Source organism: Salvelinus namaycush, chromosome 7, assembly GCF_016432855.1.
Source record: "Salvelinus namaycush isolate Seneca chromosome 7, SaNama_1.0, whole genome shotgun sequence".
NCBI classification, from domain to species: Eukaryota; Metazoa; Chordata; class Actinopteri; order Salmoniformes; family Salmonidae; genus Salvelinus; species Salvelinus namaycush.
This window is the reverse complement of record NC_052313.1, coordinates 6,946,202-6,971,899: the sequence shown is the minus strand read 5'-3', so window position 1 is coordinate 6,971,899 and position 25,698 is coordinate 6,946,202. Positions and strand designations below refer to the sequence as shown.

Sequence of the window (25,698 nt, the reverse complement as noted above, 5' to 3'; positions counted from 1 at the left end):
GTATACGAGCATAGGCGAGAGTGGGGTAAATTGAGCCAAAGGGGTAAGTTGAGCCACCCTTGTTTCTAGGAAACCATACACAAAATTAATAGTTTGACAATTTTTTTTAGGAAAAGGTTGTCATTTCATGGAGTCTGTGAAGGAAGAAACCACATAGAAAAAGTGATGAACAAGTTAGGTCCAAAAAACAGATTTTCACCAAGTCAAATTAAGCCCTAGTAGATCATTTTTGTATTGTTCTATACATTAGTCGGGGTCTCTATTGGCTTCAATATGATGGCCTAAACCTAGCATGAAAGTGCATCCTTGTAGATGTATGGCCTAATACAGTCAAAATGTTTGCCTTGGGGTAAGTTGAGCCAATGGCAAGTTGAGTTTCTTCCCAGGCGCAATGCAAGGCATTATCGCTGGGATAAGAGGTAACAACAGGGCATGGCCTATTTTTAAAAGTGTTTTAAAAAAAAGTACAAAGTGTTTGTTAGGTGTTAAGCCCGTGTTAAAAGATGCTTACAATGATTAAAAGACAAACAAGCGATTGTGATTGTGTTGGATTGTGTTTGGGAAATAAAGATAGACCATGGTTGTGAAACAGGTATTCATCATATTTAATTCAGTTAAGAAATGTGTAGGTGGCTTAACTTAACCTGTCCCGTCAGTAAGAGTGACGCATGTCAGACATGTTTCTTCACACATTACTCACGTATTAGTTACACTCACTAGAGTGTATGTCAGATACATGTAAAACCACACACACATCCGATTAGACTGAGCCCTCTAAGGGAGTCCCGTCCTCCCTGTTATCATGACCCCCCCCCTCTCCTAACATTGTGTTTTTGGGACTGTTATCATGACCCCCCCCCCCTCCTCCACATTGGGTTTTTGGGACTGTTATCATGACCCCCCCCCCCCCCCCCATCTCCTAACATTGGGTTTTTGGGACTGTATCATGATCCCCCCCCCCTCTCCTAACATGGGTTTTTGGGGCTGTTATCATGACCCCCCCCCCCCCCTCTCCTAACATTGGGTTTTTTGGGACTGTTATCATGACCCCCCCCCCCCCCATCTCCTAACATTGGGTTTTTGGGACTGTTATCATGACCCCCCCCCCCCTCTCCTAACATTGGGTTTTTGGGACTGTTATCATGATTCCCCCCCCCCCCCCCCCCCCCCCTCTCCTAACATTGGGTTTTTGGGACTGTTATCATGACCCCCCCCCCCTCTCCTAACATTGGGTTTTTGGGACTGTTATCATGACCCCCCCTCTCCTAATATTGGGTTTTGGGACTGTTATCATGGGTTTTTGGGACTGTTATCATGACCCCCCCCCTCTCCTAACATTGGGTTTGGGACTGTTATCATGACCCCCCCACCCCTCTCCTAACATTGGGTTTTTGGGACTGTTATCATGACCCCCCCTCTCCTAACATTGGGTTTTTGGACTGTTATCATGACCCCCCCCCCCCCTCTCCTAACATTGGGTTTTTGGGACTGTTATCATGACCCCCCCCCCCCCCCTCCTAACATGGGGTTTGGGGCTGTTATCATGACCCCCCCCCCCTAACATTGGGTTTTTGGCTGTTATCATGACCCCCCCCTCCTAACATTGGGTTTTGGGGCTGTTATCATGACCCCCCCCCCCTCTTAACATTGGGTTTTTGGGACTGTTATCATGACCCCCCCCCCCCCCCCTCTCCTAACATTGGGTTTTTGGGGCTGTTATCATGACCCCCCCCCCCCCCTCTCCTAACATTGGGTTTTTGGGCTGTTATCATGACCCCCCCCCCCCCTCTCCTAACATTGGGTTTTTGGGACTGTTATCATGATCCCCCCCCCCCCTCCTAACGTGGGTTTTTGGGACTGTTATCATGACCCCCCCCCCCCCCCCCATCTCCTAACATTGGGTTTTTGGGACTGTTATCATGACCCCCCCCTCTCCTAACATTGGGTTTTTGGGGCTGTTATCATGACCCCCCCCCCCCCCTCTCCTAACATTGGGTTTGGGACTGTCATCATGACCCCCCCCCCCCCCCCCCCCTCCTAACATTGGGTTTTTGGGATGTTATCATGACCCCCCCCCCCTCTCCTAACATTGGGTTTTGGGACTGTTATCATGACCCCACCCCTCTCCTAACATTGGGTTTTTGGGACTGTTATCATGACCCCCCCCCCCCCCCCCCCCTCTCCTAACGTGGGTTTTGGGACTGTTATCATGACCCCCCCCCCCCCCTCTCCTAACATTGGGTTTTTGGGACTGTTATCATGACCCCCCCCCCCCCTCTCCTAACATTGGGTTTTTGGGACTGTTAAAGACCCCCCCACCCCTCTCCTAACATTGGGTTTTTGGGACTGTTATCATGACCCCCCCTCTCCTAATATTGGGTTTTGGGACTGTTATCATTGGGTTTTGGGACTGTTATCATGACCCCCCCCCCTCTCCTAACATTGGGTTTTTGGGACTGTTATCATGACCCCCCCACCCCCTCTCCTAACATTGGGTTTTTGGGACTGTTATCATGACCCCCCCTCTCCTAAAATTGGGTTTTTGGGACTGTTATCATGACCCCCCCCCCCCCCTCTCTAACATTGGGTTTTTGGGACTGTTATCATGACCCCCCCCCCCCCCCTCTCCTAACATTGGGTTTTTGAGGGCTGTTATCATGACCCCCCCCCCCTCCTAACATTGGGTTTTTGGGGCTTGTTATCATGACCCCCCCCCCCCTCCTAACATTGGGTTTTTGGGACTGTTATCATGGACCCCCCCCCCCCCCCCCCCCCTCTCCTAACATTGGGTTTTGGGGCTGTTATCATGACCCCCCCCCCCCCCCCCCCCTCTCCTAACATTGGGTTTTTGGGGCTGTTATCATGACCCCCCCCCCCCCCCCCCCCCCCCCCCCCCCCCCCCCCCCCCCCCCCCCCCCCCCCCCCCCCCCCCCCCTCTCCTAACATTGGGTTTTTGGGACTGTTATCATGACCCCCCCCTCTCCTAACATTGGGTTTTTTGGGGCTGTTATCATGACCCCCCCCCCCCCCCCTCTCCTAACATTGGGTTTTTGGGACTGTTATCATGACCCCCCTCTCCTAACATTGGGTTTTTGGAACGGAGAGAGGGAGAAACCAAATGCCATATTTTTCCTTTTCCCACTTTTCTCTCTCCCTCCCCTGTTTGATTTCCTCTCTGGGTATCTGTCTGAGTGTAGGTGTCTCTGGTATCAGTAACAGACAGATGGATGGAACAGTTTCGTCATTTTCTACATTGTTTATCTCCATAGTTGAGCTGTTTGCCAGGGATCCCTGAACTGCAACCTCAATGCTGTAAGAATCACACTAGTATAATACAGATTAGACGTCAATGCTAGAAACATCAGACTAGTTTAATACAGATTAGACCTCAATGCTAGAAACATCAGACTAGTTTAATACAGATTAGACCTCAATGCTAGAAACATCAGACTAGTTTAATACAGATTAGACCTCAATGCTAGAAACATCAGACTAGTTTAATACAGATTAGACCTCAATGCTAGAAACATCAGACTAGTTTAATACAGATTAGACCTCAATGCTAGAAACATCAGACTAGTTTAATACAGATTAGAACTCAATGCTAGAAACATCAGACTAGTTTAATACAGATTAGAACTCAATGCTAGAAACATCAGACTAGTTTAATACAGATTAGACCTCAATGCTAGACACATCAGACTAGTTTAATACAGATTATACCTCAATGCTAGAAACATCAGACTAGTTTAATACAGATTAGACCTCAATGCTAGAAACATCAGACTAGTTTAATACAGATAAGACCTCAATGCTAGACACATCAGACTAGTTTAATACAGATAAGACCTCAATGCTAGAAACATCAGACTAGTTTAATACAGATTAGACCTCAATGCTAGAAACATCAGACTAGTTTAATACAGATTAGACCTCAATGCTAGAAACATCAGACTAGTTTAATACAGATTAGACCTCAATGCTAGAAACATCAGACTAGTTTAATACAGATTAGACCTCAATGCTAGAAACATCAGACTAGTTTAATACAGATTAGACCTCAATGCTAGAAACATCAGACTAGTTTAATACAGATTAGACCTCAATGCTAGAAACATCAGACTAGTTTAATACAGATTAGACCTCAATGCTAGAAACATCAGACTAGTTTAATACAGATTAGACCTCAATGCTAGAAACATCAGACTAGTTTAATACAGATTAGAACTCAATGCTAGAAACATCAGACTAGTTTAATACAGATAAGACCTCAATGCTAGACACATCAGACTAGTTTAATACAGATAAGACCTCAATGCTAGACACATCAGACTAGTTTAATACAGATAAGACCTCAATGCTAGACACATCAGACTAGTTTAATACAGATTAGACCTCAATGCTAGAAACATCAGACTAGTTTAATACAGATTAGACCTCAATGCTAGAAACATCAGACTAGTTTAATACAGATTAGACCTCAATGCTAGACACATCAGACTAGTTTAATACAGATTAGACCTCAATGCTAGAAACATCAGACTAGTTTAATACAGATTAGACCTCAATGCTAGAAACATCAGACTAGTTTAATACAGATTAGACCTCAATGCTAGAAACATCAGACTAGTTTAATACAGATTAGACCTCAATGCTAGAAACATCAGACTAGTTTAATACAGATTAGACCTCAATGCTAGAAACATCAGACTAGTTTAATACAGATTAGAACTCAATGCTAGAAACATCAGACTAGTTTAATACAGATAAGACCTCAATGCTAGACACATCAGACTAGTTTAATACAGATAAGACCTCAATGCTAGAGACATCAGACTAGTTTAATACAGATTAGAACTCAATGCTAGAGACATCAGACTAGTTTAATACAGATTAGACCTCAATGCTAGAAACATCAGACTAGTTTAATACAGATTAGACCTCAATGCTAGACACATCAGACTAGTTTAATACAGATTAGACCTCAATGCTAGACACATCAGACTAGTTTAATACAGATTAGACCTCAATGCTAGACACATCAGACTAGTTTAATACAGATTAGACCTCAATGCTAGACACATCAGACTAGTTTAATACAGATTAGACCTCAATGCTAGACACATCAGACTAGTTTAATACAGATTAGACCTCAATGCTAGACACATCAGACTAGTTTAATACAGATAAGTGGCTGAATGGCTTCTCTGTATCATGTGGAAGGGTCAGTTTAAGGTTAACAGAGATGGTGAAGGTGATTTCTATTTTTCCTGACCTTCACTCAGTGACCTTTGTACTGCTGCACCCGAAAAAGAGTGTGTGTGTGTGTGTGTGTGTTATGGGGTTGTGAGCCTGGTGTCTTATTAATGCCTCCTGACTCAGTGATTCTAATTGATGGCCTGAGCAAACACTGTGGTCTGGAACAGACCCGACTGTGTGGTTGACTGAGCAGTGCAGCAGATGAACAGACCCGACCGGGTGGTTGACTGAGCAGTGCAGCAGATGAACAGACCCGACCGGGTGGTTGACTGAGCAGTGCAGCAGATGAACAGACCTGACTGTGTGGTTGACTGAGCAGCGCAGCAGATGAACAGACACGACCGGGTGGTTGACTGAGCAGTGCAGCAGATGTACAGGATATAGGTTGTAATACAGACAACTGAGAGGACAAATACATGGACTGTGTTGTCTGTTTGAATTACATCTCATTTAGTTTGTGTTCTATCTGACTGTGTGTTTTCTCTCCAGGTTACTCTCTGTGTCTGGGTAAATCCTGCGTCTTGCGCTTCAACCATCCAGAAGAGGCCAGCCGTCTGAACAGCATGTTGCCTTTGAAGAGCCCTGTCTCACCCCTGGGCTACAGCACAGGTAACATACACCCCTACGCTCTTTCACCTCTGACCTCCCCTTGACCCCAGTCCTCGCTTCGCCTTTGTTCCCTCCCCTCCCTCCCCCATAGATCCTATCAGCACATAGTCCCTCAAATGTCATATGACTTCCTCTCTTCCACTGTGTGTGAGGGTACAGTTACAGGTGGAACCTATCATGACAGTTGTGTGTGATTGAGACGTGTTCATGCGTGACGAAGGCATTCTTGTGTCCCTAATATATGCGATATCTTCATAGAGGGGTCTCTGAAGAGCCACAGGGTTATCATAGGGGTCTCTGAAGAGTCACAGGGTTATCATAGGGGTCTCTGAAGAGCCACAGGGTTATCATAGGGGTCTCTGAAGAGTCACAGGGTTATCATAGGGGTCTCTGAAGAGTCACAGGGTTATCATAGGGGTCTCTGAAGAGCCACAGGGTTATCATAGGGGTCTCTGAAGAGTCACAGGGTTAGAAACACAGAAGGGATGCTTTATTGTAGGGTGTAAAACTGTCTGTTACCCCCCTCGCCCCACAAACCTAAAACACACTTCTCTAGACCAAGGCTGGTGGAATGTTCTTCAGAACTGGTGATAGCTGGTGATGCAGCTGTATTCCGCTGTAACCGTGGTGATCAATCAATCAATCAAATGTATTTATAAAACCCTTCTTACATCAGCTGATGTCACAAAGTGCTGTACAGAAACCCAGCCTAAAACCCCAAACGGCAAGCAATGCAGGTGTAGAAGCACGGTGGCTAGGAAAAACTCCCTAGAAAGGCCAGAACCTAGGAAGAAACCTAGAGAGGAACCATGCTATGAGGGGTGACCAGTCCTCTTCTGGCTGTGCCAGGTGGAGATTATAACAGAACATGGCCAAGATGTTCAAATGTTCATAGATGACCAGCAGGGTCAAATAATAATAATAATAATAATCACAGTAGTTGTCGTGGGTGCAACAGGTCAGCACCTCAGGAGTAAATGTCAGTTGGATTTTCATAGCCGATCATTCATAGTATCTCTACCACTCCTGCTGTCTCTAGAGAGTTGAAAATAGCAGTTCTGGGACAGGTAGCACGTCCGGTGAACAGGTCAGGGTTCCATAGCCGCAGGCAGAACAGTTGAAACTGGAGCAGCAGCACGGCCAGGTGGACTGGGGACAGCAAGGAATCATCAGGCCAGGTAGTCCTGAGGCATGGTCCTAGGGCTCAGGTCCTCCAAGAGAAAGAGAGAGAGAATTAGAGAGAGCATTTGATCACGGTATGTGTGTGATTCTGGCGTATATCAGTGCTGCTCGCTTGCTGTCTCTGCAGTTAGACAACAGGAATGTACACACACAAACATACATCTGTATAGGGATCTCTCTCACAAACACACAATCAGATATAACACAAACTAAATGAGATATGTTCCTGAGAGCTTGGTGAGAGTGTGGTTGTCTTATGGTTATTTTGCACACAAATCAAATTAGTGTCATGCGCTGAATACAACAATGTGTTGTAGACATTACAGTGAAATGCTTACTTACAAGCCCTTAACCAACAATGCAGGATAAGAAATACGAAATAAGAATAAGAAATAAAAGGAACAAGGAAGTAAAGAGCAAAAGTAAAATAACAAAAGCGAGACTATATACAGGGGGATACCGGTCAATGTGGAGGCTATATACAGGGGGATACCGGTCAATGTGGAGGCTATATACAGGGGGATACTGGTCAATGTGGAGGCTATATACAGGGGGATACCGGTCAATGTGGAGGCTATATACAGGGGGATACCGGTCAATGTGGAGGCTATATACAGGGGGATACCGGTCAATGTGGAGGCTATATACAGGGGGATACCGGTCAATGTGGAGGCTATATACAGGGGGATACCGGTCAATGTGGAGGCTATATACAGGGGGATACCGGTCAATGTGGAGGCTATATACAGGGGGATACCGGTCAATGTGGAGGCTATATACAGGGGGATACCGGTCAATGTGGAGGCTATATACAGGGGGGTACCGGTCAATGTGGAGGCTATATACAGGGGGATACCGGTCAATGTGGAGGCTATATACAGGGGGATACCGGTCAATGTGGAGGCTATATACAGGGGGATACCGGTCAATGTGGAGGCTATATACAGGGGGGTACCGGTCAATGTGGAGGCTATATACAGGGGGATACCGGTCAATGTGGAGGCTATATACAGGGGGATACCGGTCAATGTGGAGGCTATATACAGGGGGATACCGGTCAATGTGGAGGCTATATACAGGGGGGTACCGGTCAATGTGGAGGCTATATACAGGGGGATACCGGTCAATGTGGAGGCTATATACAGGGGGGTACCGGTCAATGTGGAGGCTATATACAGGGGGGGTACCGGTCAATGTGGAGGCTATATACAGGGGGGTACCGGTCAATGTGGAGGCTATATACAGGGGGTACCGGTCAATGTGGAGGCTATATACAGGGGGGTACCGGTCAATGTGGAGGCTATATACAGGGGGGTACCGGTCAATGTGGAGGCTATATACAGGGGGGTACCGGTCAATGTGGAGGCTATATACAGGGGGATACCGGTCAATGTGGAGGCTATATACAGGGGGATACCGGTCAATGTGGAGGCTATATACAGGGGGATACCGGTCAATGTGGAGGCTATATACAGGGGGATACCGGTCAATGTGGAGGCTATATACAGGGGGATACCGGTCAATGTGGAGGCTATATACAGGGGGATACCGGTCAATGTGGAGGCTATATACAGGGGGATACCGGTCAATGTGGAGGCTATATACAGGGGGGTACCGGTCAATGTGGAGGCTATATACAGGGGGATACCGGTCAATGTGGAGGCTATATACAGGGGGATACCGGTCAATGTGGAGGCTATATACAGGGGGATACCGGTCAATGTGGAGGCTATATACAGGGGATACCGGTCAATGTGGAGGCTATATACAGGGGGATACCGGTCAATGTGGAGGCTATATACAGGGGGATACCGGTCAATGTGGAGGCTATATACAGGGGGATACCGGTCAATGTGGAGGCTATATACAGGGGGATACCGGTCAATGTGGAGGCTATATACAGGGGGATACCGGTCAATGTGGAGGCTATATACAGGGGGATACCGGTCAATGTGGAGGCTATATACAGGGGGATACCGGTCAATGTGGAGGCTATATACAGGGGGATACCGGTCAATGTGGAGGCTATATACAGGGGGATACCGGTCAATGTGGAGGCTATATACAGGGGGGTACCGGTCAATGTGGAGGCTATATACAGGGGGGTACCGGTCAATGTGGAGGCTATATACAGGGGGGTACCGGTCAATGTGGAGGCTATATACAGGGGGGTACCGGTCAATGTGGAGGCTATATACAGGGGGATACCGGTCAATGTGGAGGCTATATACAGGGGGATACCGGTCAATGTGGAGGCTATATACAGGGGGGTACCGGTCAATGTGGAGGCTATATACAGGGGGGTACCGGTCAATGTGGAGGCTATATACAGGGGGGTACCGGTCAATGTGGAGGCTATATACAGGGGGGTACCGGTCAATGTGGAGGCTATATACAGGGGGGTACCGGTCAATGTGGAGGCTATATACAGGGGGGTACCGGTCAATGTGGAGGCTATATACAGGGGGGTACCGGTCAATGTGGAGGCTATATACAGGGGGGTACCGGTCAATGTGGAGGCTATATACAGGGGGGTACCGGTCAATGTGGAGGCTATATACAGGGGGGTACCGGTCAATGTGGAGGCTATATACAGGGGGGTACCGGTCAATGTGGAGGCTATATACAGGGGGGTACCGGTCAATGTGGAGGCTATATACAGGGGGGTACCGGTCAATGTGGAGGCTATATACAGGGGGGTACCGGTCAATGTGGAGGCTATATACAGGGGGATACCGGTCAATGTGGAGGCTATATACAGGGGGATACCGGTCAATGTGGAGGCTATATACAGGGGGATACCGGTCAATGTGGAGGCTATATACAGGGGGGTACCGGTCAATGTGGAGGCTATATACAGGGGGGTACCGGTCAATGTGGAGGCTATATACAGGGGGGTACCGGTCAATGTGGAGGCTATATACAGGGGGGTACCGGTCAATGTGGAGGCTATATACAGGGGGGTACCGGTCAATGTGGAGGCTATATACAGGGGGGTACCGGTCAATGTGGAGGCTATATACAGGGGGATACCGGTCAATGTGGAGGCTATATACAGGGGGATACCGGTCAATGTGGAGGCTATATACAGGGGGATACCGGTCAATGTGGAGGCTATATACAGGGGGGTACCGGTCAATGTGGAGGCTATATACAGGGGGATACCGGTCAATGTGGAGGCTATATACAGGGGGATACCGGTCAATGTGGAGGCTATATACAGGGGGATACCGGTCAATGTGGAGGCTATATACAGGGGGGTACCGGTCAATGTGGAGGCTATATACAGGGGGATACCGGTCAATGTGGAGGCTATATACAGGGGGATACCGGTCAATGTGGAGGCTATATACAGGGGGATACCGGTCAATGTGGAGGCTATATACAGGGGGATACCGGTCAATGTGGAGGCTATATACAGGGGGGTACCGGTCAATGTGGAGGCTATATACAGGGGGGTACCGGTCAATGTGGAGGCTATATACAGGGGGGTACCGGTCAATGTGGAGGCTATATACAGGGGGGTACCGGTCAATGTGGAGGCTATATACAGGGGGGTACGGTCAATGTGGAGGCTATATACAGGGGGATACCGGTCAATGTGGAGGCTATATACAGGGGGGTACCGGTCAATGTGGAGGCTATATACAGGGGGGTACCGGTCAATGTGGAGGCTATATACAGGGGGGTACCGGTCAATGTGGAGGCTATATACAGGGGGGTACCGGTCAATGTGGAGGCTATATACAGGGGGGTACCGGTCAATGTGGAGGCTATATACAGGGGGGTACCGGTCAATGTGGAGGCTATATACAGGGGGGTACCGGTCAATGTGGAGGCTATATACAGGGGGGTACCGGTCAATGTGGAGGCTATATACAGGGGGGTACCGGTCAATGTGGAGGCTATATACAGGGGGATACCGGTCAATGTGGAGGCTATATACAGGGGGATACCGGTCAATGTGGAGGCTATATACAGGGGGGTACCGGTCAATGTGGAGGCTATATACAGGGGGGTACCGGTCAATGTGGAGGCTATATACAGGGGGGTACCGGTCAATGTGGAGGCTATATACAGGGGGGTACCGGTCAATGTGGAGGCTATATACAGGGGGGTACCGGTCAATGTGGAGGCTATATACAGGGGGGTACCGGTCAATGTGGAGGCTATATACAGGGGGATACCGGTCAATGTGGAGGCTATATACAGGGGGATACCGGTCAATGTGGAGGCTATATACAGGGGGATACCGGTCAATGTGGAGGCTATATACAGGGGGATACCGGTCAATGTGGAGGCTATATACAGGGGGGTACCGGTCAATGTGGAGGCTATATACAGGGGGGTACCGGTCAATGTGGAGGCTATATACAGGGGGATACCGGTCAATGTGGAGGCTATATACAGGGGGATACCGGTCAATGTGGAGGCTATATACAGGGGGATACCGGTCAATGTGGAGGCTATATACAGGGGGGTACCGGTCAATGTGGAGGCTATATACAGGGGGATACCGGTCAATGTGGAGGCTATATACAGGGGGGTACCGGTCAATGTGGAGGCTATATACAGGGGGGTACCGGTCAATGTGGAGGCTATATACAGGGGGGTACCGGTCAATGTGGAGGCTATATACAGGGGGGTACCGGTCAATGTGGAGGCTATATACAGGGGGGTACCGGTCAATGTGGAGGCTATATACAGGGGGATACCGGTCAATGTGGAGGCTATATACAGGGGGATACCGGTCAATGTGGAGGCTATATACAGGGGGGTACCGGTCAATGTGGAGGCTATATACAGGGGGGTACCGGTCAATGTGGAGGCTATATACAGGGGGGTACCGGTCAATGTGGAGGCTATATACAGGGGGGTACCGGTCAATGTGGAGGCTATATACAGGGGGATACCGGTCAATGTGGAGGCTATATACAGGGGGGTACCGGTCAATGTGGAGGCTATATACAGGGGGGTACCGGTCAATGTGGAGGCTATATACAGGGGGGTACCGGTCAATGTGGAGGCTATATACAGGGGGATACCGGTCAATGTGGAGGCTATATACAGGGGGATACCGGTCAATGTGGAGGCTATATACAGGGGGATACCGGTCAATGTGGAGGCTATATACAGGGGGATACCGGTCAATGTGGAGGCTATATACAGGGGGATACCGGTCAATGTGGAGGCTATATACAGGGGGATACCGGTCAATGTGGAGGCTATATACAGGGGGATACCGGTCAATGTGGAGGCTATATACAGGGGGGTACCGGTCAATGTGGAGGCTATATACAGGGGGGTACCGGTCAATGTGGAGGCTATATACAGGGGGGTACCGGTCAATGTGGAGGCTATATACAGGGGGGTACCGGTCAATGTGGAGGCTATATACAGGGGGGTACCGGTCAATGTGGAGGCTATATACAGGGGGGTACCGGTCAATGTGGAGGCTATATACAGGGGGGTACCGGTCAATGTGGAGGCTATATACAGGGGGATACCGGTCAATGTGGAGGCTATATACAGGGGGATACCGGTCAATGTGGAGGCTATATACAGGGGGATACCGGTCAATGTGGAGGCTATATACAGGGGGATACCGGTCAATGTGGAGGCTATATACAGGGGGATACCGGTCAATGTGGAGGCTATATACAGGGGGGTACCGGTCAATGTGGAGGCTATATACAGGGGGATACCGGTCAATGTGGAGGCTATATACAGGGGGGTACCGGTCAATGTGGAGGCTATATACAGGGGGATACCGGTCAATGTGGAGGCTATATACAGGGGGGTACCGGTACAGAGTCAATGTGCGGGGGCACCAGTTTTGTCGAGCCCTCTTCACGACTGTCTTTGTGTGCTTGGACCATGTTAGTTTGTTGGTGATGTGGACACCAAGGAACTTGAAGCTCTCAACCTGCTCCACTACAGCCCGTCGATGAGAATGTGGGCATGCTTGGTCCGCCTTTTCATGTAGTCTACAATCATCTCCTTTGTCTTGATCATGTTGAGGGAGAGGTTGTTGTCCTGGCACCACATGGCCAGGTTTCTGACCTCCTCCCTATAGGCTGTCTCGTCATTGTCGGTGATCAGGCCTGCCACTGTTGTGTCATCTGCAAACTTAATGATGGCGTTGAAGTCATGCCTGGCCATGCAGTCATGAGTGCACAGGGAGTAGTGGAGGAGACTGAGCACACACCCCTGATGGTCCCCTGTGTTGAGGATAAGCGTGGCGGATGTATTGTTATCCCTTACCCCCTGGGGGCAACCCGTCAGGAAGTCCAGGATCCAGTTGCAGAGGGTTCCAGGGTCCTTAGCTTAGTGATGAGCTTTGCGGGCACTATAGTGTTGAACGCTGAGCTGTAGACAATGAACAGCATTCTTACATGGGTGTTATTTTTGTCCAGGTGGGAAAGGGCAGTGTGGAGTGCAATGGAGACTGCATCATCTGTGGATCTGTTCGGGCAGTATGCAAATTGGAGTGGGTCTAGGGTTTCTGGGATAATGGTGTTGATGTGACCCATGATCAGCCTTTCAAAGCACTTCATGGCTACAGAAATGAGTGCTACGGGTCCGTAGTCATTTAGGCAGGTTACCTTAGTGTTCTTGGGCACAGGGACTATGATGGTCTGCTTGAAACATGTTGGCATTACAGACTCGGGACAGGGAGAGGTTGAAAATGTCAGTGAAGACACTTGCCAGTTGGTCAACACATGCTCGCAGCACACTGGTAATCCATCTGGCCCTGCGGCCGTGTGAATATTGACATGTTTAAAGGTCTTACTCACATCGGCTGTGGAGACCGTGATCACACAGTCGTCCGGAACAGCTGGTGCTCTCATGCATGTTCCAGTATTATTTGACTCGAAGCGAGCATTTAAAAAAAAATAGATATATATATTTCACCTTTATTTAACCAGGTAGGCTAGTTGAGAACAAGTTCTCATTTGCAACTGCGACCTGGCCAAGATAAAGCAAAGCAGTTTGACACATACAACAACACAGTTACACATAGAATAAACAAACATACAATCAATAATACAGTAGAAAAAAATTATATACAGCATGTGCAAATGAGGTAGGATAAGAGACGTAAGGCAATAAATAGGCCATGGTGGCAAAGTAATTACAATATAGCAATTAAACACTGGAATGGTAGGATGTGCTGAAGATGAATGTGCAAGTTGAGATACTGGGGTGCAAAGGAGCAAGATAAATAAATAAATCCAGTATGGGGATGAGGAAGATTGGATGGGCTATTTACAGATGAGCTATGTACAGGTGCAGTGATCGGTGAGCTGCTCTGACAGCTGGTGCTTAAAGCTAGTGAGTGAGGTAAGAGTCTCCAGCTTCAGAGATTTTTGCAGTTCCTTCCAGTCATTGGCAGCAGAGAACTGGAAGGAGAGGCGGCCAAAGGAAGAATTGGCTTTGGGGGTGACCAGTGAGATATACCTGCTGGAGCGCGTGCTACGGGTGGGTGCTGCTATGGTGACCAGTGAGCTGAGATAAGGCGGGGCTTTACCTAGCAGAGTCTTGTAGATGACCTGGAGCCAGTGGGTTTGGTAACGAGTATGAAGCGAGGGCCAGCCAACGAGATCATACAGGTCGCAGTGGTGGGTAGTATATGGGGCTTTGGTGACAAAACGGATGGCACTGTGATTGACTGCATCCAATTTGTTGAGTAGAGTGTTGGAGGCTGTTTTGTAAATGACATCGCCGAAGTCGAGGATCGTTAGGATGGTCAGTTTTACGAGGGTATGTTTGGCAGCATGAGTGAAGGATGCTTTGTTGCGAAATAGGAAGCCGATTCTAGATTTAATTTTGGATTGGAGATGTTTAATGTGATTCTGGAAGGAGAGTTTACAGTCTAACCAGACACCTAGGTATTTGTAGTTGTCCACATATTCTAAGTCAGAACCGTCCAGAGTAGTGATGCTGGACGGGCGGGCAGGTGCGGACAGCGATCGGTTGAAGAGTATGCATTTAGTTTTACTTGCATTTAAGAGCAGTTGGAGGCCGCGGAAGGAGAGTTGTATGGCATTGAAGCTCATTTGGAGGTAGGTAAACACAGTGTCCAACGAAGGGCCAGAGGTATACAGAATGGTGTCGTCTGCGTAGATGTGGATCAAAGAATCACCAGCAGCGAGAGCGACATCATTGATGTATACAGAGAAGAGAGTTGGCCCGAGAATTTAACCCTGTGGCACCCCCATAGAGACTGCCAGAGGTCCGGACAACAGGCCCCCCGATTTGACATACTGAACTCTATCGGAGAAGTAGTTGGTGGACCAAGCGAGGCAATCATTTGAGAAGCCAAGGCTGTTGAGTCTGCCAATAAGAAAGTTGTGATTGACAGAGTCGAAAGCCTTAGCCAGGTCGATGAATATGGCTGCACAGTAATGTCTCTTATCGATGGTGGTTATGATATCGTTTAGGACCTTGAGCGTGGCTGAGGTGCACCCATGACCAGCTCTGAAACCAGATTGCATAGCGGAGAAGGTACGGTGAGATTCAAAATGGTCGGTAATCTGTTTGTTAACTTGGCTTTCAAAGACCTTAGAAAAGCAGGGTAGAATAGATATAGGTCTGTAGCAGTTTGGGTCTAGAGTGTCTCCCCCTTTGAAGAGGGGGATGACCGCGGCAGCTTTCCAATCTATGGGAATCTCAGACGATACGAGAGAGAGGTTAAACAGGCTAGTAATAGGGGTTGCAATAATTTCGGTAGATAAATTTAGAAAGAGAGGGTCCAGATTGTCTAGCCCGGCTGATTTGTAGGGGTCCAGATTTTGCAGCTCTTTCAGAACATCAGCTATCTGGATTTGGGTGAAGGAGAAGTGGGGGAGGTTTGGGCGAGTAGCTGTGGGGAGCGCAGGGCTGTTGACCGGGGTAGCCAGGTGGAAAGCATGCTTATTGAAATTCTCAATTAGTGTGGATTTATCGGTAGTGACGGTGTTTCCTAACCTCAGTGCAGTGGGCAGCTGGGAGGAGGTGCTCTTTTTCTCCATAGACTTTACAGTGTCCCAGAACTTTTTTGATTTTGTACTACAGGATGCAAATATCTGTTTTAAAAAGCTAACCTTAGCTTTCCTAACTGCCTGTGTAAATTGGTTCCTAACTTCCCTGAAAAGTTGCATATCACAGGGGCTATTCGATGCTAATGCAGAATGCCACAGGATGTTTTTGTGCTGGTCAAGGGCAGACAGGTCTGGAGTGAACCAAGGGCTATGTCTATTCCTAGTTCTACATTTTTTGAATGGAGCATGCTTATTTAAGATGGTGAGGAAGGCACTTTTAAAGAATAACCAGGAATCCTCTACTGATGGGATGAGGTCAATGTCATTCCAGGATACCCCGGCCAGGTCAGTTAGAAAGGCCTGTTCGCAGAAGTGTTTTAGGGAGCGTTTGTTTGTTAAGCATATCCCAGTTTAGGTCACCTAACAGAACGAACTCTGAAGATAGATGAGGGGCAATCAATTCACATATGGTGTCCAGGGCATAGCTGGGGGCAGAGGGAGGTCTATAGCAAGCGGCAATGGTGAGAGACTTGTTTCTGGAAAGGTGAATTTTTAGAAGTAGAAGCTCAAATTGTTTTGGTACAGACCTGGATAGTAAGATAGAACTCTGCAGGCTATCTCTAGATTGCAGAGAGTATAAAGAGCATGAAGTAGAACATAAAGTACACTACCTTTCAAAAGTTTGGGGTCACTAGAAATGTCCTTGTTTCCCATGAAAACGTCAAATGAAATTAATAGGAAATATAGTCAAGACGTTGACAAGGTTATAAATAATGATTTTTAATTAAAATAATAATTGTGTCCTAACTTTGCTTTTGTCAAAGAATCCTCCATTTGCAGCAATTACGGCCTTGCAGACCTTTGACATTCTAGTTGTCAATTTGTTGAGGAAATCTAAAGAGATTTCACCTCATGCTTCCTGAAGCACTTCTCACAAGTTGGATACGGTCAAACTGCTCCCACAACAGCTCAATAGGGTTGAGACCCGGTGACTATGCTGGAGTGGCCAGGATTACTGAAGAAAACGCGCGAACAAAACTGAGGTTTTTGAGTAAAGAGACTTTATCGAACAAGAGGAACATTTATTGAGTAAATGAATGTCTGCTGAGTGCAACCATATGAATATCATCAAAGGTAAGGGATTAATTTTATCTCTTTCTAAATTGTGTAACTGTTCTATCTGGCTGGCTACTGTTTGTAATTATTTGTCTTGTGGGCTATGTTCTCATAATCGTAAGGTATGCTTTCGCCGTAAAGCATTTTAAAAATCTGACACCGTGGTTGTATTCACAAGAAGATCATCTTTCTTTTTTTTTTTCTCCCCAATTTTCGTGGTATCCAATTGCTAGTAATTACTATCTTGTCTCATCGCTACAACTACGGGCTCGGGAGAGACGAAGGTCGAAAGCCATGCGTCCTCCGAAACACAACCCAACCAAGCCGCACTGCTTCTTAACACAGTGCGCCTCCAACCCGGAAGCCAGCCGCACCAATGTGTCGGAGGAAACACCGTGCACCCGGCTCTCTTGGTTAGCGCGCACTGCGCCCGGCCCGCCACAGGAGTCACTGGTGCGCGATGAGACAAGGATATCCCTACCGGCCAAACCCTCCCTAACCCGGACGACGCTAGGCCAATTGTGCGTCGCCCCACGGACCTCCCGGTCACGGCCGGCTGCGACAGAGCCTGGGCGCGAACCCAGAGGCTCTGTAGGCGCAGCTAGCGCTGCGATGCAGTACCCTAGACCACTGCGCCACCCGGGAGGCCCAAGAAGTTCATCTTTAAACCTATGTAAAATATGTTTTGTTTTCAGAATTTTTATAATGAGTATTTCTGTATTTGAATTTGGCGCCCAGCAGTTTCACTGGCTGTTGAAGAGGTGGGACGCTACCGTCTCACGTGCCCAAGAGAGGTTAAAGTCATGTTCTCAGAACATTAACCTTTCTGAACCACCCATCCCGGTTCCGGGATAATTGTCATCAGCAACGCTGAATAGCATAGCGCCACAGTCAAATAATATTACTAGAAAATATTAATATTCATGAAATCACAAGTGCAATATTGCACAACACAGCTTAGCCTTTTGTTAATCCACCTGTCGTCTCAGATTTTGAAATGATGCTTTACAGCGAAAGCAATACAAGTGTTTGTAAGTTTATCGATCGCTCAACAAAACATTATTTAGCATCAGGTAACTTGGTCACGAAAATCAGAAAAGCAATCAAATTAATCGTTTACCTTTGATGATCTTCGGATGTTTTCACTCACGAGACTTCCAGTTAGACAACAAATGTTCCTTTTGTTCCATAAAGATATTTTTATATCCAAATACCTCCGTTCGTTTGGCGCGTTATGCTCAGAAATCCACAGGAAAAAGCGGTCACGACAACACAGACAAAAATTCCAGATAATATCCATAATGTCCACAGAAACATGTCAAACGTTTTTTATAATCAATCCTCAGGTTGTTTTTCAAATATCTATTCTATAATATATCAACCGGGAGTGTTGGTTTTTCAATAGGACCGGGAGTAACAATGGCCACCTTTCTCTGTTGCGCACAACTCACTCTGAGAGCCCCCACCTATCCACTTACGCAATGTGATCATTCTCACTCATTTTTCAAAATAAAAGCCTGAAACTATGTCTAAAGGCTGTTGACACCTTAGGGAAGCCATAGAAAAAGGAATCTGGTTGATATCGCTTTAAATGGGTGATAGGGATGCATAAGAACAGAGAGGTTTCAAAAACAGAGGCACTTCCTGATTGGATTTTCCTCAGGTTTTAGCCTGCAATATCAGTTCTGTTAAACTCACAGACAAAATTTTGACAGTTTTGGAAACTTTAGAGTGTTTCTATCCTAATCTGACAATTATATGCATATTCTAGTTTCGGGGGCTGAGAAATAGGCAGTTTCAAATGGGTGCGTTTTTTAGCCAAAAACTAGGTTTTAAGAAAACTTTCCATAAAAAAACATGACAACATTAGTAACATTCCAAAAATGCTCTAATAATGTTATTTAAAAACATATACATTTTGTTCTCAGCGACAACAATAGTCTATCCTCTATCTTGTTTAGTGTGTTCAGGTGGGTTGGCCGCGGCCACTGATTGGCCACACCGGATCTTAATGAGAGTTTCCTTTTTTTTTTTTAACATGTCATGCTAGCTCCATCCTGGTGGCACACAGTTGACTAATTCCATGGATAGAGGACAGAAGAGCATAGGTTCGAATCTCACTGTCGCCGTGTCACAATAAATAAAGAAATGTTTTATTATGATTAACACCTATGCAAATTAATTTCCATTTGGCCTATCTGTGCCTGGAATTCAAAACAGTTAAGCTAGCAGTGTTATTAAAAGTAGTATTGAAACATTCAGTAAACATTTTAAGGAAGTTATTAAAAACCTCCAATCAACCCTAGAATTTACATTCTCAGAACGTTAATAAAACCTCCCAGGAAAACTTTCAGGCAACCCTAGTAAAACGTTCTCAGAACCTCCCTGCAACCTCCCTCGTTCTAATATTTATTTACATATTTCTTAAATCCGTTCTTTTACTTTTGGATTTGTGTATTGTTGTGAATTGTTAGATACTACTGCACTGTTAGAGATAGGAACAAAAGTGTTTCACTACACCGGCAATAACATCTGCTAAATATGTGTTTGTGACCAATACAATTTGATTTGTATGTTCCCAGAACAGGCGATAGTTTCAATACCGTTTCCAGAATGTTTAAAAAAAAACATTTAGTTTTATCAATCAGGATACTTTTGGCTTCATTCCCAGAACCAATGGGAAACAATAAACGTTAATTCCCATAACTTCCAAGGAACTACGTGCTAGCTGGGTAGATACACACATCCCCGTCTACGTTTAGTGGTTATATGTGTGTCTTGGAGGTCATGCGTGTTACTGTCTTGATGGTATGGATAGAACTGTCTCATTACTCAGGGAAACATTTCTTCCCTTACCTATCGTTGATGAGTAAAATGACTAGGTTTCCTCTCCATTGCTTTCACCTACAGAGTCTTTTCAGATCAGTGATGATGGAGGGGAAATGGAACCGTCAGGGGAATTGAGGAAATTCCTGACCGCTTACAGTATTTTTATTTCCCCAAATTCCAAAGTAAGGAAGTCAGTTGCTCTGCTACTTTTAGAAACCTCAACTACCATGTGTGTATTAGTTTTGGATCTGAGAATAGGTGTGTGTGTGTTGGCTGTCAGGCCCTCTGTGTTATGGGCCATTTGTATAGCAGCTCTCTGCTATACAAATGGCCCATAACATATATGGGTGTTCTGCCAAGCCCAGCTAGGAATCGACTTAGCTGCACGTACATCCACCATGCAACTTTCACCCTCACTCCTAATGAGACGGCACACACTGCCCACGTATACACAGAGCTATTAATACCTCTCCCCTTCCTCAGTCCAATAGGCTTCAACAGACTAAACGGACAACCAATGGACAGGGACTGCTAATGTAAATGTGTTTTTTTTCACCATTCACTTAACGATGAAGATGGACACTTTTTAAATAACATGTCTTATGTATCAACTCTTCTCTCTCTCTCTCTCGCTCTCCCCCCAGACTATCTGAAGTTTAGTAGTGACTACAGACATGGGGAGGTGGGAGGGGCCAGCAACGCCAGAGGGATGCGCTCAGCCTCAGAGCTCTGTGATTTGATGGACACCTTACAACGCAAGAAGATCGCCCTGGAGACAAGCCTGAGAGCCAACGGGGACGCTAGGCCCTCCTACTTCAGTATGACACAGGTATGACAGCTGTAAAGCTCTCCCAGCAGGATCAACCATACTCAACAGGCAGACCCAGAACAGGGTCGATACGGATCTCTTGAGAAACTGAGTATTATGACTCCGCCAACAAGAGGGGCATGAACTGTTTGAATAGTGGGTTTCATTCATTGTGAGTTGGGGGGTTTACTACTAAGTCAATAAATGACAATATAATTTGGTCCAAAAGACTTCTTAACATCTTCTACCCCCAAGCCATAAGACTCCTGAACAGCTAATCAAATGGCTACTCAGACTATTTGCATTGTCCTCCCCCCCTTTTACACTGCTGCTACTCTCTGTTTATTATCTATGCATAGTCCCTTTAACTCTACCTACATGTGCATATTACCTCAATTACCTCGACTAACTGCTGCCCCCGCACATTGACTCTGTACCGTTACCCCCCTGTATATAGTCTACACATTGCCTCTGTACCGGTGCTCCCTGTATATAGCCTCACTATTGTTATTTTACTGCTGCTCTTTAATTATTTGTTACAAAATAAAAGTATTTTTTACTTACCAATTTAGATTTTTTTTAAACTTATTTTTAACCTAGTATTTTTACTTACACTTATTTTTTCTTCACTGCATTGTTGGTTAACGGCTTGTAAGTAAGCATTTCACTGTAAGGTCTACTACACCTGTTGTATTCGGCGCATGTGACATTTGATTTGATTTGAATATCCATCCAGACTTTGCCACCTAGGCAGTGGTGATTTTAGCATGTAAATCATGGTGAGGCAAACTCAATTCGACTATAACGCTGCCAAACGGTGCCACAAACTGTTAGGGCCTACCAGTGGTGTAAAGTACTTGAGTAAAAATACTTTAAGTACTAATTACATGTAAGTTGTTTTTTGGGGTATCTTTACTATTTATGTTTTTGATAACTTGTACTTTTACTTCACTACATTCCTAAAGAAAATAATATTTTTTACTCCATATATTTTACCTTACACCCAAAAGCACATTTTGAATACTTGCCAGGATGGGAAATTGTCTAATTCACACACTTATCAAGAGAACATCCCTGGTCATCCCTACTGCATCTGATCTGGTGGACTCACTAAACAGAGAACATCCCTGGCCATCCCTACTGCATCTGATCTGGTGAACCCACTAAACAGAGAACATCCCTGGTCATCCCTACTGCCTCTGATCTGGCGGACTCACTAAACACATGCTTTGTTTGTAAATGATGTCTCAGTGTTGGAGTCTGCCCCTGGCTATCTGTAAATAAAAAATACTAGAAAATGTGGCCGTCTGCTTTGCTTAATACAAGGAATTTGAAATAATTTAGACTTTTACTTTTGATACTTAAGTATATTTTAGCAATTCCATTTACTTTTCATATATAAGTATATTTAAAACCAAATCATTTTAGACTTTTTTACTCAAGTAGTGTTTTGCTGGGTGACTTTCACTTTTACTTGAGTCATTTTCTATTAAGGTATCTTTACTTTTACTCAAGTATGACGATTGGATACTTTTTCCACCACTGGTGCCTACATAAAGCTGCCCCAACAGCAGTCCCAACGTCTTACCACTGTTGCAAAAAAAAATTTGGTCATAAAACTGTCATCAAAGTCTGGCATTATCTGGATTTATGGTGCTTTCAAGACAACTGGAAAATGGAGAGAAAAGAACAAGGTTGAATCATGACGTTAGTGATCTTAAGGTCGACGCTCTAGAAAGAGGCCCGAGTTCCCGACTTGGAATTCTGAGTTGGATGTCCGTTCAAAACTTATTTTCCCAGTCAGAGCAACAACAACAAAATCCTAGTTCCCAGTTGTCTTGAACTCACTGGAGTCGCAGTTCCTAGTTTCCAGTTGTTTTGAAATGTGCAGAATGTTTATCCTTTTAAGCTTGAAAAAGAGACCCTTGAACCCAGACTCAGACTACACATCCACTCCATTGAATAGCAGGCTAGTGATTGCTTTGCAATGCTTGCAGTAAGCCACTAATTCCTTCCAAATCACTCATTGTTGAATCTGCGATTTCCAACTTGTTGTGTAATGTTTATGGCCGATGAGCACCGATACGTTTTATCTATAGTTTCTCTTCATATGACAAGTAAGGAAAAGCATTTGCCAGTAGATTGTCGACTTGATTCATGATGAAGACTGATAGCTTGCTAGCTAAGATTTTGAAAGTATGACTTTGACAGTCCAATCATAGCTACTGTAGATATGTGATTTGACGTCATTTTATCTTTGGCCAATGACCTTGAGCCTTCTTAGATGGGCACTTCTGTAACTCTATGGCAGCACCCAAGGGGCTTGAATCTTTGAGCTCTCCCCGTAGATTTTGTAGCGTCGTAATGTCCCCATGAGTGACAGAACATTGAGCCAACCACGGCGCAACTAGAAAACTTTACCAACCCCTACGCTCCGTATTTTCCGCTGGCTGCCCCACCACCACAGAAAACACCTGCATTTTGGAGCTGCCTTACTCAAGAAAGCAAAAAAGAGACCATGTTTGTATGCAGCTTTATTAACTCAATGATTATGATTTTTTTTTTTATGTTTGCAAACTGATATGTGAAATGTATTAATGCCAAAATAACAGGCAACAACAACCAAAAAAAATCTGCCTCACGTGCCCTGAATGATGGGTCGCCACTGCACCTAGGAAATTTGTGTGACCGGACCTTCTCAAATAGTAGTTGAGTACCCCTGCTAGATGGACATTCCTAATGAATTTTCTTCTACTCTTCTCTCTCCCTCCCAGTCTCCACCCACCACGCCTGTGACCTCACCCACCTCGATGTGGTCAGCCTATCAGGAACAGGCTAGGCGTTTCTACGGCTCTGATCGTCCTCCTCTCTCTGGCAAAGCTGCCGCCCCTCGCTCCCCCTCTCGGCGCTCAGACCCCCCTTCCTCCCGAACCTCCGTGACCCGGAAACAATCCTACCAATCACAGGACAGCCTGCTCATCTCCCCTGGCAATGGACGACGCCCACTAAACCCAAACTCCTCCCCCCTGTTGTCGATGCGGAACGGTGGAAGTTCCTCTAACTCGGTGGCCGGTGGTGATAGCCTCTCCTCTCCTCCACCCTCATCCCTCTTTCCAACTAGTGGAGCAGCCAGCATGCCCTCCAGCCCCCGCCTGGGACTCCGAAGCCACGGCAACCATGAGCCGGTGCCTAGCAACCGAACCAGGAAGTACTCTGCAGGGTCTATAGGCGGCATAATGGAAAGTCACAGCCGCTCACTGCCCCGCCTCTGCCCCTCATCATCACCTCGTTCCCATGACAACAGAGCCCTGGACCTGTTTTCCCTCCCCCTGACCTCTAATCCTCTACGCAACTCCTCTCACAACAATAGCCAAAACCACACCACAAACAACAACTACAACCATAACCAAATCACTAACTTCACCTACAGCCAGGCCCAAAACATGAACCGGAACCAAGGAGAGGGGGTGGAATCCATCTCTCTCTCCATCCCTGAGTCTCCCACCCAGGCCCCTCCAGACGGGACCACACAGTTCCTATCAGGGGGCTCTTCCAGCCCCCGTGTGGCCAAGAAACTCAGCCTCACCTCCACCAGATCCACCTCCAGCCTTCAGGAGCCAAAGAGGTCAGCCACCAGAGGAGCCTCCCCAGGACCAGAGCTCTTTCTGGGGGAGAGGGGGAGAGAGCACAGGGGGGGAAGGCTGGAGCCCGGGCTAGGATTAGAGGAACGAAGGCAGTCATTCGGAAAGGGAGGGGTGAGGGTGGGGTCGGGGTTGACCCCACCAGGGGGGTTCAGGGTGAGGAGTGGCAGTATCAGCTCCCTGAGTGGGAAAGAAGAACTGACTGACTACCACCATCGCCAGAGAGACGAGAGACTACGAGAACAGGAAGTGGAGAGACTGGTGAGTAGTGTGTGTGTGTGTGTGTGTGTGTATGTTTGAAATGATCCAAATGAAATAGTAATTAAATGAGGAACAGGATGGGTGGAATCGGATAACTTCCCTCTTACCTCTCGACCTCTTGAAGACATTGTTCAGGAGGTGCGCTGTTTGGGCGTACACACACACACACACAGATGAATACACACACACACACACACACACACACACACACACACACACACACACACACGTTCCCTGAGGGAGGTTCAGTGCTAAGACCTCTGGCTGCTAGCCTATGCTAAGATACGTAGCTATTCTCACTCCTTCACTTTGTTGGGTCTGGTTCAGAGGAAAGCACAGACTTCTTTGGGCTCTCTGTGGTTTGTGTGTGTGTGTGTGTGTGTGTGTGTGTGGTTTGTGAGTGTGTGTGTGTGTGTGTGTGTGGTTCCATAAGTCAGGCCATCTGGAGTTCCGCCCAGTTGGGTTGGTCCGGGTCATTTTGGAACCCATAACAGAAACATCAGATGTGGGTTAGAACCAGATTGAATTAATGAGTAGGAATATACCGCAGGTGGATTTAAACACTCGCTCTTTCTCTCGCTCGCTCTCTTGCTGTCTTTCTCTCTCTCTCCTCTCAATTCAATTCAAAAGGCTTTATTGGCATGGGAAACAGTGCATTTGGAAAGTATTCAGACCCCTTGACTTTTTCCACATTTTGTTACGTTACAGCCTTATTCTAAAATGGATTCAAGTTTTTTTCCCTCATCAATCTAAACACAATACTCCATAATGACATCACAATACCCCATAATGACAGTGAAAACAGGTTTTTAGAAATACCTAATTTACATAAGTATTCAGACCCTTTGCTGTGAGACTGGAAATTGAGCTCCGGTAAATCCTTTTCCATTGATCATCCTTGAGATGTTTCCACAACTTGATTGGAGTAAATTCAATTGATTGGACATGATTTGGAAAGGCACACACCTGT

General features: G+C 46.4%; 1 protein-coding gene across 1 annotated transcript in view; it reads left to right on the top strand.

The window, feature by feature from the left end:
• The first annotated feature begins 391 nt into the window (after positions 1–391).
• Positions 392–25,698, top strand: part of LOC120050437 (pleckstrin homology-like domain family B member 2) — a 57,170-nt gene continuing 31,863 nt past the window's right edge. The window contains exons 1-4 of the mRNA XM_038997027.1: positions 392–419; positions 5,749–5,868; positions 20,663–20,847; positions 23,601–24,728. Of these exons, the coding sequence (XP_038852955.1) occupies positions 392–419; positions 5,749–5,868; positions 20,663–20,847; positions 23,601–24,728 (1,461 nt within the window). The remainder of the gene's footprint in view (positions 420–5,748; positions 5,869–20,662; positions 20,848–23,600; positions 24,729–25,698) is intronic.